Source organism: Podarcis cretensis (assembly GCF_951804945.1).
Source record: "Podarcis cretensis genome assembly, chromosome: 1".
Taxonomy (NCBI): Eukaryota; Metazoa; Chordata; class Lepidosauria; order Squamata; family Lacertidae; genus Podarcis; species Podarcis cretensis.
The window spans coordinates 74,637,217-74,655,437 of NC_137170.1; the positions used below are offsets into that span (position 1 = coordinate 74,637,217).

Consider the following 18,221-nt stretch of genomic DNA (forward strand, 5'->3'; position numbering starts at 1 on the left):
AGGGAGGGTGGGAGATTGAAGAAGTGAGCCGAGAGGAAGCTTTCCAGCTCACGCCTTGGACACCTCCCCAGTCAGCAGATTGGTTGGCTGGTCGATGACGTGGCCAGGAACCTCCGGGTGATGTGGGAATTTGTCCCCCTGCCCCTGGAGGGTAGTGGGTGGGCACGTGGTCCACCGCAACTCCTCCCTACAGTGAAGTGGAGCAGATTTGCATAAGTGGATTCAGAACTCCCCTTCATCTCTAAAGCTGGCAAATTAAAGAGCTGTTTATAAGAATAGAACTAAGGGCTCAGGAAGAAACCTTACAATGCTGTTTATGTACATCCTGCTCTTCAAATTATAAAGAGCAACAATGGTTGGTTGGTTGGCTAGTTAATTCATATCAAATATATTTGATTGTTCTGTGCTCTCTTTTATCCCTCTGGGTTGATTTTATTAATCACTGTCTGTGAGCCAGTGAAAGCTACGAAGTGTCTTGAGCAAGGAATCTATCGTGACTATTGTTGACATCTATCGTGAGCAAGGAATATTGATCTGTCATGAGAATTGTTGTTCTATACACTGCCCCTTTAATTTAAACTCTATAGGATCACCTGCCATGTCTGTCCAATTATCTTTTTGTAATAAGCATTGTGCAACCGAGGCTTTGAATGCTGCAACTATCTGTGCTACGCCACTCAAAAGAAAGGGTTTACATTTATGCCTGGTGATCCCTCTATGGCCAAAACATCCCAACTGAACTGTGCCATATTCCAAGTATATATTCAATATATTCTTTGCACTTTAAAATGTTAGAATAGCACTTTAAACTGCTTTGAGATTGTGAAGCAAGTCACACAGAGGAAAAAGTCTGTTCTCATGGAAACATGTTGATTGAAATGGACACATTTAAAAGCCATCTATTATCATCTGCAATGTGCGTTTGTTTTCAAATCCCATCAGCTGCTTGATTATCTTGAGGTACCATCCTGTGCTGCCGTTGCAAAAGGCAAAAAAAAAGTATGTCTTTGAAGACAACTTCAGCAAATGGATTTCTATTGTAAAGAATCCATGTTCTGCTGTCATATTCCATTGTGTCGTCTGTGCGCATCTGTCTTAAATGTGTGCCACCATTTTGTGTAAACCAAAATGGAAACAAATCAGAAGCAACTTGTGTAAGGATTATTTCCTGAGAAATGCACCACAACAGGTATAAATCAGCAAAGCTAGAATGCCACACAAAAAAAAAGAATCATAATCAGTGCCAGTCTCCAAAGTTGTTGAGTTCTAGGAAGTTTATTGAGAAAATTTGGGTGCCATCTTCCATCATGCTAAATATAATCACGTTTCTAATTGCAGACCTGCTCACAGAGCTAGGAGCCAAAGCTACCCTGTTTCTAACAAGCTAACATTCTGTTTTCCCCTTTCACTCTTTTCCTTTTCGGAAAAAAAGAAAAGAAATTTCATTTGGTGCGCTGCACACCTCCAACATACCTAGGGCAAATGTGCTACTTTTTTTTATTTCCTTTTTCTATCTCACCTTTTAGCTGTTGAACCCTACCAACAGATTTCGTTCTGATAAAACCATTCTTAGTGTTTCAATAGCCTTCTGCTTATATGTTTGAAGATTCGAAACTGAATGGGGAGGTGGCCAAGGCGGCGCTGGCAAATGAAGACTGCCCCCACATAGACCAGGCTATGTCACCCGAGGAAGGCCTGCCCTTTACCCGTTCTGGCACTCGGGAGAGATATGGACCTTGCTTCCTCTTATCAACCGGGGAATATCCCTGCCCGCCTGATGGAGGAATAAGAAAGGGTATGTAGATGAGGTCCTGTAATCACATAGATAGTAACATAGTTTAAGAGATAAAGTACTTACTGATAAGTAGTGAGCTTGTTTTAGATCGTGGCTTCTTGTGCTACAATAACAGCCTGATGCCTGCATTTTAAGTTACTAATCTGGGCTAGGAACAGTGGTTCCCAAACTCTTTAATCTGTGTGCCCTTTGCAAATCATTTCATCTAGTGTGCAAATCTAGCATTCACCTGCACCAGCCCCCAAGACCTTAGCTGCCACACAAGGCTTCACAGCTCAATCTTCTTTCCACCTTCCTATTGCAATTGCTGTGGGACAACATGGTTCCAACTCTTTCACCTGCTACAAAACCTCTTTAAGCTCTCGCCTTCTCTTTCTCCTGTACCCCCCCCCCCAATTTCATGTGTGGCAGGCGGAGGGGAGGAGGCAATTCAAACATGCTCAGCAGAATTTCCAGAAGGTCACTTGTAGGTCACTGGTAGAGGTCACTGACCTTTAACAAATGTCATGCAAGGAGCAATCACTTGGCATGATAAGTTTTGTTGTTTTACATTTTCTCTGGCAAGTGCTCATGTGCCCCTAAGGGTACAGGTACCAGTTTGGGAACCACTGAGTGGGGAGGGAAGCAAAAATAAAACAATGTTTGTGACAGTGTCAAGCAGCTTAGTCTTCCTTGTTGGTTTATTTCAGCAAGTGCCAATAGAGAGTAGTTAGCAGTATCCTTAATCTATTCCAGTTTCTTCCCCAAGGAATGTGAGAGACTCACTGATCGGAATAATCCAGGAATGACAGCTATTTAGAAAGTGCGGGCATCTTAAGACAATTGTTTGGCCATCTCTTATCCATATACAACACATAACATTAAACTCTAGCCCACTCAGCTTTCATAATTCAGTAGAATGGCCACCACTCCATGAAGACAGTGTTATGCTCTCCTTTGGCTCCCACGTTCATTTGCCTTGACCACGGTTAGCATTCGTTATTGTGGCCTGTTGCCAATCTCCCTGAATATTTTCACGAAACTTTTATGACCGTATCGACTGCACCTACTACTGAAATAAAAACAAGAGCATTTTAAATATTTACATATATATATCTATATTTATTATAAGGAGAGGGAAGCAGACCATGGCTTATTTAAGCGGATGAACTGATGATGGTGAAAATGCAAACAAATTAATACTCACCCTAAGAGATTATCAAGCACATGCTTAGATACGTAAAACATATCATTTAAATCCATTTCAGTGTAGTATACATACGCCCTGGTCTGATAACTCCAGCATGTGGACGGAGGCTCCAATGTGCCTGTGGAGCTTTCTGTGAATGGTTGCTGAAGAGCATGCCAAGTTTTGGGTGTCCCCCACCAAAAACAACAACAGTGAATTGTGGCCATAGAGTGTAACACTGCATACTGACCAACTGCAAATATGGTAGGGTGAAATCCATGGCACAGGTCGTACTCTACAGAAACTGTAGGATGTATTGCATGTCGGTAGGGGGAGACTATGAATAAATGCCAGTTGTAGAAATAGAGCAGCTGTAATTCTAGCTTCAAAGCCTATTGATGATAAGATATAGTAGGATAATTGTACTTTCATTTGAAAGTATCTCTGCTGAAAATTCCCTTTGTAGCAAAGTGTTTTATATCTGATTCTGTATTGGATAGGTGTTGGCCACTTTCATTCAACTGGAGTCTTCTTCTTTTGGTTCTTGCTTCAGTGTATTCTGAGACTTCTGCAAAGTGTCATCTCACTGGGGATTTTTTTTTAAAAAGTGTAGTTCCCATGATGCACCTCAACAAGAACCAGACTCTGCCTGTTGAGTGAAAGTAGAGCCAGCTAACTAAAGAAGTATAAAATGTCAGCATATTGTTGGCCTGTTTGAGGGGTGGGAGGGTGTGTATATATACCTTTTGTGTTCCAACCAAATTTCATTTCCTAGATTGTCTTACTGTCTATAATTTGCTGAGCTGTTTTGTGCATGTCTAAAAACTGGCAGAGGGGAAAGGAAAACAAATGCATGCAACAATACTGGTAAACAAACTGAGTAGTATCTCTATAGCAACATAATAACTGCTTTTGCTTTCAGATGGGCTTTTATGTTATAAAGACATCTTTTTAGGGGGCCCAACCTTCAGATAATGTGATATGTAGCTATATAGAACATGGGATGTTTATTTCTTCCAGCTGCTTTATGGCATTGCCTACATTATAGTAGAGGGTTTCCATCCAAGGGAAAGGAGGTCATTTCCCCTCTCCACCATTTTCTGATTGCTTCTGACATGGTCATGTTGCAAGGGATACTACTCTCAGCATGTCAAAGCATGAGGATGCTACTGATCTGGCTACTGTGTTGACCATTCTGTTGTTGATCCAATGCTGTATTTTTGCATTTTTTTTTTCTTTTTAAATGAAGGTTATGAAATGTCACGGAGTCTTAACAGCATAGCTGGCATAAGTGGAAAAGCGGTAGGATTATCCTCAAAGCCTGCACCCTACAATTCTCCTAGCCCAACGAGACATTCTTGGTCTCCCATCCCATCCATTTTGTAGCATGGATCAGTAGCAGAGAATGGTCTAAATCATAATACTAAAAAAAGAAAGAAAAAAGAAAGAAAAAGAAATGCTATTCTTTCTAATTGACCTATGAGCTGTCACAATATAATGCAAATGATGATGATGATGATGATGATTGAAGCGGTCTGTCTCTCGGTAGCATCTCATGGGGACGGTGTTACTACTGGTTTTAGTAACGCTTACACTGACAACATCCTTGATTGGTAGCGCTGAGATGACACTAGGTGGGCATTAGTAGCTTTGGCGGGCCATAACACTGCATGATATTGGAACATAAGACAACAAGGTGGATGCATCATGTAGTTTCCTCTAAGGTTGCATCAGGCTGGTATGTGCTTTTTCTTGGCTAATGGTGGATCCACTGGCTCTTATGGAATGGGTTAGGCATTCAGGCCAATGCTGAAACTTGCCAACGATTGAAGATTTTGCTTTACTCAGGATATTTTTGAGCCATAGGAACCCTGCAGGAGTTTGAGCAAAACACACGCAGTAGGATGAAACTTTGCATGGGCGCCTATTCTATGTTGAAAGCAATAAGATACACTCTAGAGAGGTCTCTAGCTGGCTGGCTGACTGCATGGGAAAAAGTACTGGCGGAGAAGAAAACTGGCTGCCTCTGCATGTAGCTCTTTCCACCTTAGTCCTCCTTCCTTTAAAACACCCAGCTTGATTTGAAAAGCGCAGGAGAGAAGCTCAAGTATTGATTATATTCTTTACATGCAGATCTTTGCAAAGAAAGTCCTGTCATTGCTAAATATATGCCAACAGAGGCAGTCAAAGTGACTTGACATGGAGAGAACGAGATGGACAATGATGGCTTGTAAACGTCTGGGTGGAACTGTGCAGGCATAGAAGACCTCCTCATTTGGACAAATGTAATCTCACTCCATGCAAGTTTGCAGGATGATTCTATGTGGTTTCACAGATATAAGTAGATTTGCAGGCTTTTTCTATGGCCAAAATGTAACAAATGATAGATTTTTTTTTTGTTGTTCCATAGCATGAATTGCATGAAAACAAAAAAACCTGCAATTGTATGAGTAACTTTAAAGGGGGGGTGGGAGGCAAAGTGATCTATTTTCTTTCAAAGCTCTTTACTTTTACATACATTGTTGTAGCCAAACTGTAAAATGTTCTAAAACCGTACATTCCTTTGCTATGGATTGCTTCTTTTTGTATACAAGATAAAAAGAGTTAATGGTTTTAAAAGTGGAATCGGGCGGTCATATTGACCAAGCCTTCATAAATACATCACATTAACGTGAAAAAACAATCAAGAACTTTTCATTCAACTAGAATTGTGTAAACTGTACAAACAACTTTCTTTTCCTGTCTGTTTTTGTTGGCATGCTTGTGAAACATGGGACCAACTCTTGGACCTGATGGTAACAGCTGGTCTAGACTTATTTTCCAGCTCTGGTTATGTTGTATTTTATTGGTGTATAGATCCAATGTGAAGACCCTTCATGGCAAATTGTTCGCATTACGTAATCAGTGATGAATTTAACAACAACAAAATGTTTTTTTAAAAAAAAAAATCAGAAAAATCAGAAAATCTGGGACTTACAGTATACAAATCAGGAAGCTACTCAAGTGTAAGCTTGTCTCAGAGTTTAAGAAACAAGATGATGGCATTGTATGCAATTTAGAACTTCTGAGTAAAATGCATGCACAATGTTATGCAAAACAAATCCTAGCATGAAATAAATTTTGTATCATGGTTTCAATGCCTGCTGTACAGTGTAAATCAGAATTCTTTTCTAAAATGATCAGAGGTTTCCAGATACACTTCTGAAATCGTGAATAAATACAAGACTCCCAGTGGAAATATAAAAGAAGCTTGATTTTAATTTGCTTCTAAAATGGCAAAATTGGTGACTGCATCATCAACTGGTTCCTCCAAATCCTTGATACAACTCGTGTCTACAGTCTTCACGACACTAATAAATATAACATATGGAAGGTATAACGTAGAGTTATGTAGGTCTCTTTTGCTCCCTCTCTTCTTTCCCCTTTAATAATAAAAGTTTGGCTTTTTAGATGATAATGTGAAGTTGGGTTTTCTTCTGTGGTTCTCTTAAATTCTCCACTTTACAACAGCAACCCACATCATGTAAGTCTTTAAAAGGGATCAAGAGCAAAATAATTTTAGGAAATAGTGAGTTATGTCTAAAGCTGTCAAATATTAAGGGTAGTAACAGAGACTCATGGGGGGAGCTATCATATTTCATATGGGATTCAAAGAGTAAGATATAGAGATTGCTTGTCAACATCATTCTTGTAGTTTGAACATCCCATGCAAGGTATTTCTTCAAGGGTTACAAATTCACTGTTTGAATACCTCTACCAAACATCTCTGGAAGAAAATAAGACTTCTGGAACTACTAGTTGGTATGAGACGTATATATTTGAACTGGAAATGTTGTAGAATAAACTTGGTTTATAGGTATTCCTTTGCAATGTTAGCTTAATCATATTAACTATGAACCAAATTTTCTGAATCCATTCAAATAGGAGATATGCTTTTCCAGTTATTATCTTAGTAGCCTGGTTCTAGCATTTAATAGAGTGGGGAAAGCATGAATTGGTCACACTCCCCCCCCCCCTCATTTCTGATGTTAACATGCAAAATGGGAACTAATGGAGCTCTCATCCACTGTGCGATCCACAGGCCTCCCCCTCTCCCAATGATTTATGACAAAAAAAATTCCTTCCAGTAGCACCTTAAAGACCAACTAAGTTAGTTCTTGGTATGAGCTTTCGTGTGCATGCACACTTCTTCAGATACACTGAAACAGAAGTTTCCAGACCCTTCTATATAGTGAGAAGGTGGGGAGGGGTATTACTCAGAAGGGTGGTGGGAATGGGTGATTGGCAGATAGCTGTGATGAGCCTGTGATGAGCCTGTGATTGGCAGATAGCTGTAAGGAGCTACCCCCACACATCCAAGAACAGATCCTCACTAACACACCAACAGAACCTCGACCAGGAACTTTCTATCTTCTACCTAAAATACACAAACCAGGAAATCCAGGACGCCCCATCATTTCAGGTATTGGCACTATTAACTTCAGCTCTCTATATTGGACAAACAGGCCAGACCTTACGCCAAAGAATAAACGGACATAAATCAGACATCAGGAATCACAAGACAGAGAAACCAGTAGGAGAACACTTCAATCTCCCAGGACATTCTATACAAGATCTCAAAGTAGCTGTTTTACTACAAAGGAATTTCAGAAATAGACTGGAAAGAGAAGCTGCTGAATTGCAACTTATCACCAAACTTAAAACCATGGAGAGTCCTGGTCTGAACAAAGACCTTGGATTCTTATCTCATTATACATGACAAAGCCATTTTTCACCTTCTCACCCCTTGCTTTTTCCTGTAAGACCTATTGCAGTCGTTAAGAGTCGTCAACAGGCTCATCACAGCTATCTGCCAATCACCCATTCCCACCACCCTTCTGAGTAATACCCCTCCCCACCTTCTCACTATATAGAAGGGTCTGGAAACTTCTGTTTCAGTGTATCTGAAGAAGTGTGCATGCACACGAAAGCTCATACCAAGAACTAACTTAGTTGGTCTTTAAGGTGCTACTGGAAGGAATTTTTTTTGTTTTGACTATGGCAGACCAACACGGCTACCTATCTGCCAATGATTTATGGTGAGTGATAGCCATGAGCCCCACGTTACAGCGGGTGTATGTGTAGAAGCATTACATGTTTGAACTTAAGTTGGAACAGGCTCCAAGATCAATCACAGAAGAACATGGATTTGTTATAAGGTTATGGATAACAGATGGTACAGTCAGGAGGCCAGTTTTAAAATTAGAGATCATGATGGGATAGAGCAGCAGGGGAAATCGCTTGATGAAGTCAACCCAAAGCCACAAGACTTTCCTTATCAAAACTAGTATATTGATTTGTGCTTAGGTTTCAGGAAATCCATGCATGATCTTCAGAAAAGGGATTGTGTGGCAACCTCTCTCTACCCTATTTAGGAAGAGGATAACAATATGAGTAACAGCAACTTTAAATCCACAAGCGATCTGTGTAGTGGTTATAATGTTCTCAATTGAAGTCCTACAACAGAATATCAAATTCTAAAGAATCTTGAATTATTATTAGGCTAGTGTATTTCAGAAACAGCACATCATTTTAAGAGGTGGGAGGGTGTATTTCCAACAGAATCTACTCCATATAAACTAAATGATCCCCAAGTCTCACCCTTTTGGTATATGAGGCTCAGATGATCCACTGAGTTTTAGAAAGATATAAAATTGGACACGGTAGCTGCATGTAGCAGATTAACACCCTTGGCATCTTTAAGCAGCAAACCCATTGTATTTTCCATGAACTGGTGTGACACATGATGTATGGTGGGATAATTCTGCAAAAGCCAGTCAGGAAAGTGGTTTCTTTTATTCTCTCACTCCAGAAAAGATTCTAGCTAATGACACTGTGATAAGAGTCAAACGTAATGGCCATTAATCTAGGAGAAAATGATTTTTCATATAAATTGCTCTCGCTCTCACTCTCTTTAAAGTTTCACAGGCACAAAGAAAATACGATTACTGAAAGGAATGGTTGTTAGGACAAATGAGCATGTCAGGACTCAAAGGAAACAGAGCAGAGATAAAGCAAGAAAACTCAGAATTGAGCTGAGCACTGAAGTATATAGGATGAAAGCGCCCCAAGGCAACACTCATGTGATGGTTGCCCTTCTTTTCTCCTCACCGCTCCAAATAACGCAATGGTTTTTCTTTGATTTCAAACAAACCATCCTACCTGCTACTTTCTCATTGAAACCATTTCACAGTCCGCACTTACCCAAGCAACAGCAAGCCTTTAATAAGGTCAGGTTCTTAATGTGAATTAAGTACTGGAGACGCAATGCATTTTTGTAGTATCTTTTGTAACCAGTAGAGGCAGGGAGAGGGAAACAGTCACACAGACTATTGGTATACAAAAGCAGAGTCGGAAGGGACCTCAGACTAGTCCAACTAGTAAACCTCATTAAATTAAACAGAACTGAGTAGAATAGTTAGGACTATGCTTTTACCAGTGTGGTGTAGTGCTTAAGAGCAGTGGACTTGTAATCTGGTGAACCGGGTTCGATTCCCTGCTCCTCCACATACAGCTGCTGGGTGACCTTGGGCCAGTCACACTTCTCTGAAGTCTCTCAGCCCCACTCACCTCACAGAGTGTTTGTTGTGGGGGAGGAAGGGAAAGGAGAATGTTAGCCGCTTTGAGACTCCTTAAAGGGAGTGAAAGGCGGGATATCAAATCCAAACTCTTCTTCTTCTTCTTCTTCTTCTTCTTCTTCTTCTTCTTCTTCTTCTACTCTCTCCGCCTCCTCCCCAGACACAGTGTGATTATTAGTGCTGCAGAAAGGACAACAAATTAATTCAAATAAAAAGGGATGTCATTATCTCATCATGAAGAGAGGTACATAAATACCCAAGGTATTTCAAAAACCACAGAAATTTACCCAGCTAAGGTGTCTGAGGAGTATATGACATTTTCTTCCTTAGAGTTTCCCTTACACCCTCAACCCCCTCCATCCCCCCCCAAAGGGTAGAGATCCCTATTTTGGGTACCACAGATTTAGGATGCACAGCCTGCAGGAAATTACTTAGGGGCATCCCTTCCAACTGTATGAATCTATGCAACTAAGCACAAAAATGCTATGTCTTTTACTATAAAGGGCAAGATATGAGTGCTTTGAAAACATACACAGACACATACATACATATATGCAATATTACAGCTTTCACTTTGATTCAATAAATCATTCTAGCAGGCTACAGCTTAGTGCATGCTTTGCATACATGGATACTACCAAGAGAACCCAACTTTGAACTGTCCAAAAGAATCTAAGCGAGATTCTGTCCCCGTCCCCCCATGGCTTGAAGTCCTCTGGGCTAGAGGTCACCTCTAGAGTTGTTTTTATTGAAAGATGCTTTATTAGATGAACTCTTTCCCCCAGCATCACTGCTGGGTAAGTCACAAGATGCCACTTTGCTGTCAAATCATAATACTAATGTTTATAATAATCAGTTGCACTACTGCTTGCTCAGTCTTTTGTTACATTGTAGTACATCCTTGTCACTTGATACTATTTACCTAACAAGAGGTAGGATTCTTATGGTAGAAAGCTGTATCATGTTTAGTGGTAAAGACCTGATTGACAGTTTGTTATCTCACCTTCCATCAATATTCAATTTTCTGTAGACTCCAGCGTTCATAGAGAGATCCATGGCAATTTTGACACTGGATTTAGTTACTTTGTGCACCCGATTGCAAAGCATTAATCACCTTCAAGTAAACTGTTGCACTAGCAGACGTCAGCACAAGGATTCCTGCTAGCACAATAGGACTTTCTCCCCTTCACCCTCTCAAAATCTGCTCGGGGGGTTGAAAGAACCCCCAGAACAGTGCAAAGGAGAAAAAGAAAGGAGATCACTATACAGTTTTCACAGAATGCTAAAGACTCTTTACACTCTTTACCACTTCTCCTTGTACAGTTCTGTAAAAATATACCCCTCCCTCTCCACACCTTTGATGAAAGCTCTTTTCCTTGTTTTGGGCATTCTCTGTCTAGACTACTGCAACTTTTACCTCCCTGGCCGCCTCTTCTTACACATCAAGCCCTACACCTCTGTCCAGAAATTCTCCCAACAAAATTGTCATTATTTAAACAGTATGGCACTTCTCCCAAATTCCTGATCTAGGACAAAACTCATTGGCCTCAACTTCAAAGGCTTCCATAGGCATATCCCTGTGTCTGAACTAACTTTCTTAGGAAAGGAGTCTAAAGAACTGGTAACAAAGTTCTAGAACTTATTGATAAACTAAAAATGAACAAAGTTACTCAATCTAGATGGCATCTACTCGACAGCTCTCGGAGAATTAAAAATGTGAAGATGCAGAGCTTCTAATGAAAATTTGTAAATTATGCCTGTACCCGAGGACTGGAAAATGGCCAATTTAATACCATTTTTTATTAAAAGGATCTGGCTGGATCCCAGAAGGTATAATCTGATTATCTTCACATCAGCAATATTCAAGATAAAATTACCCAGCATATAGAAGAATAAACCTTGCTGAAGAAGAACCAATGTGACTTCTGCAAAGGTAAGTCCTGACTCACTAACCTTTGACAATTATTTGAGAGTGTCAATAGGCATGGAGATTTGGGTGATCATTGTGCAACGTCAGCAAAGACTCCTGAGCAAGCTTAGCAGGCATGAGCTAAAAGGCAGGCATGAACAGGAAGCAGAGAGTGGGGATAAATGAATGATTCTGACAATGAATAGACACAAGAAATGGAATCCACCAAGGGACCAGTGCTTTTTAATGTTTTCATGAATATTCTGGAATTGCGGGTGAGCAATTAAGTGGCCAGATTTGCTGATGACACAAATTGCTCAAGCTGTTAAAAAAAGAAGCAAGCAAAAAACATATATATGAGTTCAATCTAACAAATGTTGGGCATTACCATCTCCCATAGAAATTAATGAGACTTGAGTTAGTAACCAAGTATAGTTCCTCGACTAATTCCACTGGATTCTGCCTACTTTTACCAGGAAATATTATATTTCAGTCATTGTTGTTGATTATGTTTTTAAAGAGTATTACAGGAAAAGTCCCTTTTGTTTGCTTTTAAACCAGCACCCGGTTTCCCCAGTAATTTTCACAACCTTGGTTAGCTGTATATAAATATTAGTACACCAACAATTATAGTACTTGAAATTGTGCTGACATTTCTATGGTGGAAGGTTGAAGCGTGGCAAATGGCAATATGCCATGGAATGTCCAGCTCCGCATCCAATCAAAAGCAGCTTTGCAGAACTCAAAGTCCCAACAGGCTGAGGGACACAAACATTGGCTTCTGTTCCGTTGCCACACATCCCGTGTTCATTCCATCCCCAGGAAAAACACTGGCTACCTACAAGAAAGGAAGACATGTTGTAATCAGAGCATTAAAGCAACTAATACAGCACCGATATTCCCGAGGTCATCAATTTAGCAATCAGCAACAGCCTTGCAGTGCACTGGGTATGTTTCAGTGTTACTTGCTTAAGAACATAAGAAGCTGCCATATATGGAATCAAACCACTGGCCCAACTAGCTCACGGTTCTTTACACTAATTGGCAGTGGCTCCATCTGGAAATGCTGGGAACTGAACATGAAACCATCTGCATGCCCAGCTATAGCCTTTTCTCAAAATACTTTCCAAGTAAACATGCACAGAATTGGGCTGTTGTGCCACCACTTTATTCTACAAGAGCATAGACTGGGAATTAAAAATCAGGAGTCGGGGTCGCATATGACCTAATATTTTCATTACGGATTATTCAAGAAGGGAATCATAGTGTGAACTTTAAGGTCTCAATCCAACTTAGTACATGCAACATTCCATTATCTAAGTATCTCTTACATTATCTGTTTATTTTTCCTCTCGCAGATGAAGAACCGCGTTTGCTGGTGATATTTAGGGCTCTGAAATTCAGTACAAAATTCTCAGCCTTATAAAAGGGGTTGACGCCAAAAAGTCTGAAAAGTGGCAGCTCAGTTTTCTGGAAACTATTTCTGGTATTACTGTGCTCCTTTTGGCACCGACAATCAAAGAAAAACGCCTTTACAAATAGAGCGATACTCTTTCTTTCAAACTTATGCCAGTGTAACTGAATCACACTTAAGCAATAACAGTGAGATATCAAGTAGGCTACTGCTCTGGGAAAACAAGTTCTCTATTTAGCTCAGTATTCAGACCCAGAAAAAGTAACCTAAGTATTCTAATAGTCAGATCTAAAACTACACGCTCAAATCATTGACCTAAAACTTTCAAGTTAATATTAAAAATTAATGTTTTAGCTTGTGGGATATTTCCCCAGTCTTTGGGAAAATACCCAGCCTCAAGAGTGAACATACCCTGCCCTTTGTGAGAGAAGAAGAACAAGAGTTTGGATTTGATATCCCGCTTTATCACTACCTGAAGGAGTCTCAAAGCGGCTCACATTCTCCTTTTCCTTCCTCCCCCACAACAAACACTCTGTGAGGTGAGTGGGGCTGAGAGACTTCAAAGAAGTGTGACTGGCCCAAGGTCACCCAGCAGCTGCATGTGGAGGAGCGGAGACGCGAACCCGGTTCCCCAGATTACGAATCTACTGCTCTTAACCACTACACCACACAGCCATCTTTCTCTCCCTCCACCCCTCCACACACAATGCCTCTGAAATAATACTGTGCCCAGACCTGGTTGCCTTCCCGAAACATTTTTTGAGAACATCGTGGCCTACCAAGACACCAATTTGCCAACACCATTGCTACAAACAGTGGCAGAATAATTAATTGCAATTTTTTTAATGCACTGCTGTTTCTTGTGAAAGTAAGCCACCACTAAGGACTTTTCTCCTGCTCAATTTGCTGACTTTCATGGCCTGCAAATGACCCTTAGTTAAACAAACCATGGTTTTCCAAGTACCTTGTGTTAGCTGAAAACTAGAAGGAGAAACTTCTGATTTCTTTGCAGATGCAAAAAGAGAAAGGAGGAACGAATAAGCCTCTCCGTCTACACCATTTTCTTAATAACCAACTGCCACCACCTTTGCAGGGTCAAACAGGCAAGCAAATCCTCCCTCAATCACTGTAGTTCTGATCTGATCTGATTGATTGATTGATTGATTGATTGATTGTCTCCCGCATATACATGGTTTCTCCTTCCATGGTTGCTCTTCACTTGGAGGGGGGTTGAAAGATCCAAAGAAAAGATCCAAATTGACACATTTCGTAAACCAAGATGGGAACGTCTTGCTGTTGAAGGTACAGTATAGAAATCCCTTATTTAATAAAGCAATGAGGAAAAATTATGGTTCATCCTGCATCACATCTAATTTGGCTATAACATTTAACATGTTATGGGGCATTAATAGGTTTTCTTGTTGGATTTCTGGCACTATTAGCCTTGATGGAACACAACACAGAAAACCTGGTTTCACGTGTATAGCTGAAATCATTCTATACCTCAAAAGAAAAAGAAAAATGGGGATGTGGGAAAGTGTTCCGTACTAAAAAGCATCTACCTCACTGGGTGGTCCTTTCATGTCTGAACCAGTTTCCATGTTGCTACTCCAGTTCTTCAAATGTGAGCTGAATAATGGACTGAAAAAAGGTCCTGCATATCTTGGAACTTAATGCCCTGTAACATGTTAAATGTTACAGCCAAACTAGATGTGATGCAGGAGAACCATAATTTCTCCTCTCCTCCATCCACAAACCTTTTTTGCTGATTAGAACAAGCAGAGTGTCTCTATTTCCTTCAGAATGGCTGGTTTACTGCTACATAAATTATGCACTGAACCAACAAGCCTTCCCAGCTATAAAATGGAACAATAGCAAGAATCCACCATGACCCCATAGAGAACTCCTGTATTTTTAAATGGAGGGACCATGGCTGCATACCCTTCCTTTATACCTAGAGAGAGCAAGGTTTTTGATTTTACAGATACTGGGTAGCAATACGATAACATTTGAGTGCATGTGTAGAAAAAAAGTTCTAAATATTCTAAAATCAGTTTTCGATTATTAGCCTCATCCACTGAGTTGGAATGTTGACCACCTCAAGAATAAAAGAAGTACTTATATCTAAATATAACATTTTCAAGGAACAACAAAGAGTATTGCGGCCCCTTATTATGGCATATACTTGTGGGGGTTGCAGTCCACTTCATCATTAGACTGTAGTTAGTTTACTGTTGTCTCCTAGATTTGCCCTTTAAGGTGCCACAGGGCTCTTGGTTGTTTTTTGCTGCAGCACAGCTATACCTCTGAAATTTACAAGAACGATCTTCACACAACACACCTGTCAAAAGGTGTGCTAGCCAATCTTACATAATATCACATAGAAAGATGGAGCATGTCCAAAGTTGACAGAGGTTGGTGTTAGTGATTAGAGGAAGACGGTTGGGCCTGAGTGACTTATATTACTTAACAGTAGAAGGATTATCATGTACAGAAGAGTACAGCGGATGGGAAGACGAAAGGTCCTGCACCTGACTATAGCTGCATTTCTGAGCATAAGCATGATTCGCATACATAAGGGGTTCTAGAATGTGTTCTGCCAATGTATCCTTTAACTGAGACCTTGACCGCATTGTTAATGTAAGACCTGCACAATCTGTTAACGCAAACATACATCAAACACTGATTCTGTAAGCTGGTCAAAAATACAAGGTATTTTCTCGTTGTTATGATTTTTCAGAGACACACAATGTCTAAAAAGGGCAAATTGCTCCTTTTTGATGAATTATGAACAATCCAAATCTAAGAGAGAAATATCATGAGTCTAAAAATTAGAGGTTTCCAGGAGAAGAGTGTGCTTCCCTCCCCCTCCCTGCTTCTCTTATCTTCGTTAAATGCCAGCACAGCCCATTTTCATGCAGCAAACATTTAGGAAATGGAAAGACACTTGATTGTTAATGTAATTCTGCTGAATCTAATACCTCTGCAGTACATGATGCAGGCTGGGTTGCTTTGAAAGGATGGAGATGCTGGGTTGCTATGGAAACAAGAAGGCAAGTCTTTAGATTGCTCATCCCTGAAGAGCCGCCCTGTCAATATCTTTAAAGACCGCTAATAAAATTTTAATCACTGATTAGAATAAAAAGAATTCCAATCCATTGTTTACTACTGGTGTCCCAGTTCAGAAATTGCCATTTTTTTCTATGTTGGCCAACCCCAACAATGTACTTGAGTAATCTAAAACACAAATGAAAGAATGAAACACAAATGAAGAGCTTAACATCCAGTTTGGCTGCTTGAGATTATTCCTCACAGCATTAAGATTCCACCCTCCCTGTTTAAAGTATGAGCACCAGTTAATATGTGTGTTCATCAGACAATTTGCTGGCAGGTCCTTTCTTACACAGCCCTTCCCCCATTCCTCAAATAAACTGTTAGAAAAGGATAATCAATTTCAAAACAACCGTGGCAACAAACCAGGAACCTGAATCAGTTACAGAATAAAACTAACCGCTGGTTTCATAAATTCTGAATTACTTCCCTGAAATGATGGCTTCTGCCTAAGTCAGGCTTACTCCCAAAGGTTTTCTAAATCTTGTGATAACGAACAGCTAACAAAACACTTTACTCATATTGTACTCATACTGACTAGGGTGGGAGGTGGGGGGGCGGGACCTTGTCACTGCACCAGCACCACTGGAGAAGCCAAGAGACCAGGATCAGACCTGTTAATAGTACATGATGCAAATAGGGGTGGCTCAGGATGAAGCAGAACCTGTGCTGGCCCAGCATGCAACTCCCCCCCCCCAAAAAAAAAAACCCATTTTGAGGTATTCCATTGGCAGCAATACTGCCAGCAGTACTGGATTGGTCTGCTAGTCAGTCCCATTTTCTATTTTTACTGCTGGTTGTTGTTTTTAGGTTGAATTGCTATTTTTATTGAGAAATTTGTATGTTTTTATCATATGAACCACCTTGAGAGGGCTGTATAGCCCTGAAAGACAGCACACAGATTCCTAAATAATCATATTTCTTGCATACTTTTATTGGGCAGACTAGAAGGCATATATGACATTATACAAGCCGGAGTTCTTGATAGATCTGGAAGATTGAGAGGGGCGTGGAGAATTAAAAAGGCTTATTCATCTTATGGTCCAAGCAAGCAAGAAAAATTCAGTTGCTATGGAAACCCAGTGATTTATGATTTTAGGGCAAGTGCGGGGGGTGAGGGAATTGACTATATTAGCTCTATACAAGTTGCACCTCCAGCATTTATGTGTATATAATTGATTCATACTATGGACCAGTGCCTGGACTCGGCAGTGAGCTGGATGAGGGGCAACAAACTTTCTCTGAATCCTAGCAAGACAAAGGCACTGTGAGTGGGCAGTTTCTGAGTCCAGATAAATAGTAAATTACCTGCTTTGGATGGTGTTGTACTTCCCTGGAAAGGGCAAGTTCATAGCCTGGGGCTGCTCCTGGATCCATTTCTGTCACTAGAGGCCCAGATGACCTAAGTGTTTTGGAATGTCTTTCACCAGCTTTGGCTAGTAAGGCTACTGGTGCTTCTGGACCAGGATAGCCCGACCACTATGGTCCAGGCACTGGTACCCTGAAACCAGGGTTACTGAAATGCCATCTATGTGGGGCTGTCCTTGAGTTAGTCCAGAAGTTGTAGCTGGTGCAAAGTTCAGCTGCTCGCTGGGGCAAGATATTACTAACATTTGACTTTGCTGTTGAAAAACATTACATAAGCAGTCAATTAGCTGCTGGGTTTAAGTTCAAGGTGGTGTTTTGGGCGTATAAAGCCCTATACAGCTTGGGATCAGGATATCTAAAAGATAGTTTTACTCTTTAACAAGTTGATCACTGTGCTGAGGGTCCCCTGCAGGTACCATATTATCAGGAGGTCAGTTTCACACAACATAGGAATCAGGCCTTTAGTTTTGTGGCAGCTACTCTTCAGAATTCCCTACCCTTAAAATATTAGACAGGTGCCCTCTCTGTTGTATTTCTGCTACCAACTGAAGACCCTTCTCTTCCAGCAAATCTTTTAAGCTGAGATCTTTCCCAGTCTGCATGTGTACTGGAAGTATTAGTGTTTTGTCATTTGTTGTTTGCCACCCTGGTCTCCTTTGGGAAGAAGGGTGGGATACAAAGTCAATAAATAAATAAATAAGACTGAAGACAGCATACCTCTGTATAAAGGAAATCCTGGTGACAGCACAAGTAGCTACTTACTACTCCCTTCTTACTCCCCTTAACCACAAAACCATTTGTTGGACAAATGGAGTAAGAGGTCACAGATGTTTCAAGCT

At 40.6% G+C, this 18,221-nt stretch overlaps 2 protein-coding genes across 10 annotated transcripts in view; one reads left to right on the forward strand and one right to left on the reverse strand.

Annotated features, from left to right (window-relative positions):
* The window catches only part of KCNC1 (potassium voltage-gated channel subfamily C member 1), a 117,681-nt gene extending 111,261 nt beyond the window's left edge, over positions 1 to 6,420 (forward strand). The window contains exons 3-5 of one of the 5 annotated variants that reach the window (XM_079966255.1): positions 1,607 to 1,795; positions 4,213 to 4,265; positions 5,097 to 6,420. In XM_079966255.1, the coding sequence (XP_079822381.1) occupies positions 1,607 to 1,795; positions 4,213 to 4,265; positions 5,097 to 5,156 (302 nt within the window). In that variant the 3' untranslated portion in view covers positions 5,157 to 6,420. Of the gene's footprint in view, positions 1 to 1,606; positions 1,796 to 4,212 lie in introns of all 5 variants that reach the window. The other 4 variants (XM_079966254.1, XM_079966256.1, XM_079966257.1 and 1 more) reach the window with 4 other exon arrangements.
* The window catches only part of SERGEF (secretion regulating guanine nucleotide exchange factor), a 107,104-nt gene continuing 95,078 nt past the window's right edge, over positions 6,196 to 18,221 (reverse strand). For 2 of the 5 annotated variants that reach the window (XM_079966709.1, XM_079966713.1), the window contains exon 11: positions 11,706 to 12,327. In XM_079966709.1, the coding sequence (XP_079822835.1) occupies positions 12,146 to 12,327 (182 nt within the window). In that variant the 3' untranslated portion in view covers positions 11,706 to 12,145. Of the gene's footprint in view, positions 8,370 to 8,778; positions 9,761 to 11,705; positions 12,328 to 18,221 lie in introns of those variants that run through there. The other 3 variants (XM_079966710.1, XM_079966712.1, XM_079966711.1) reach the window with 3 other exon arrangements.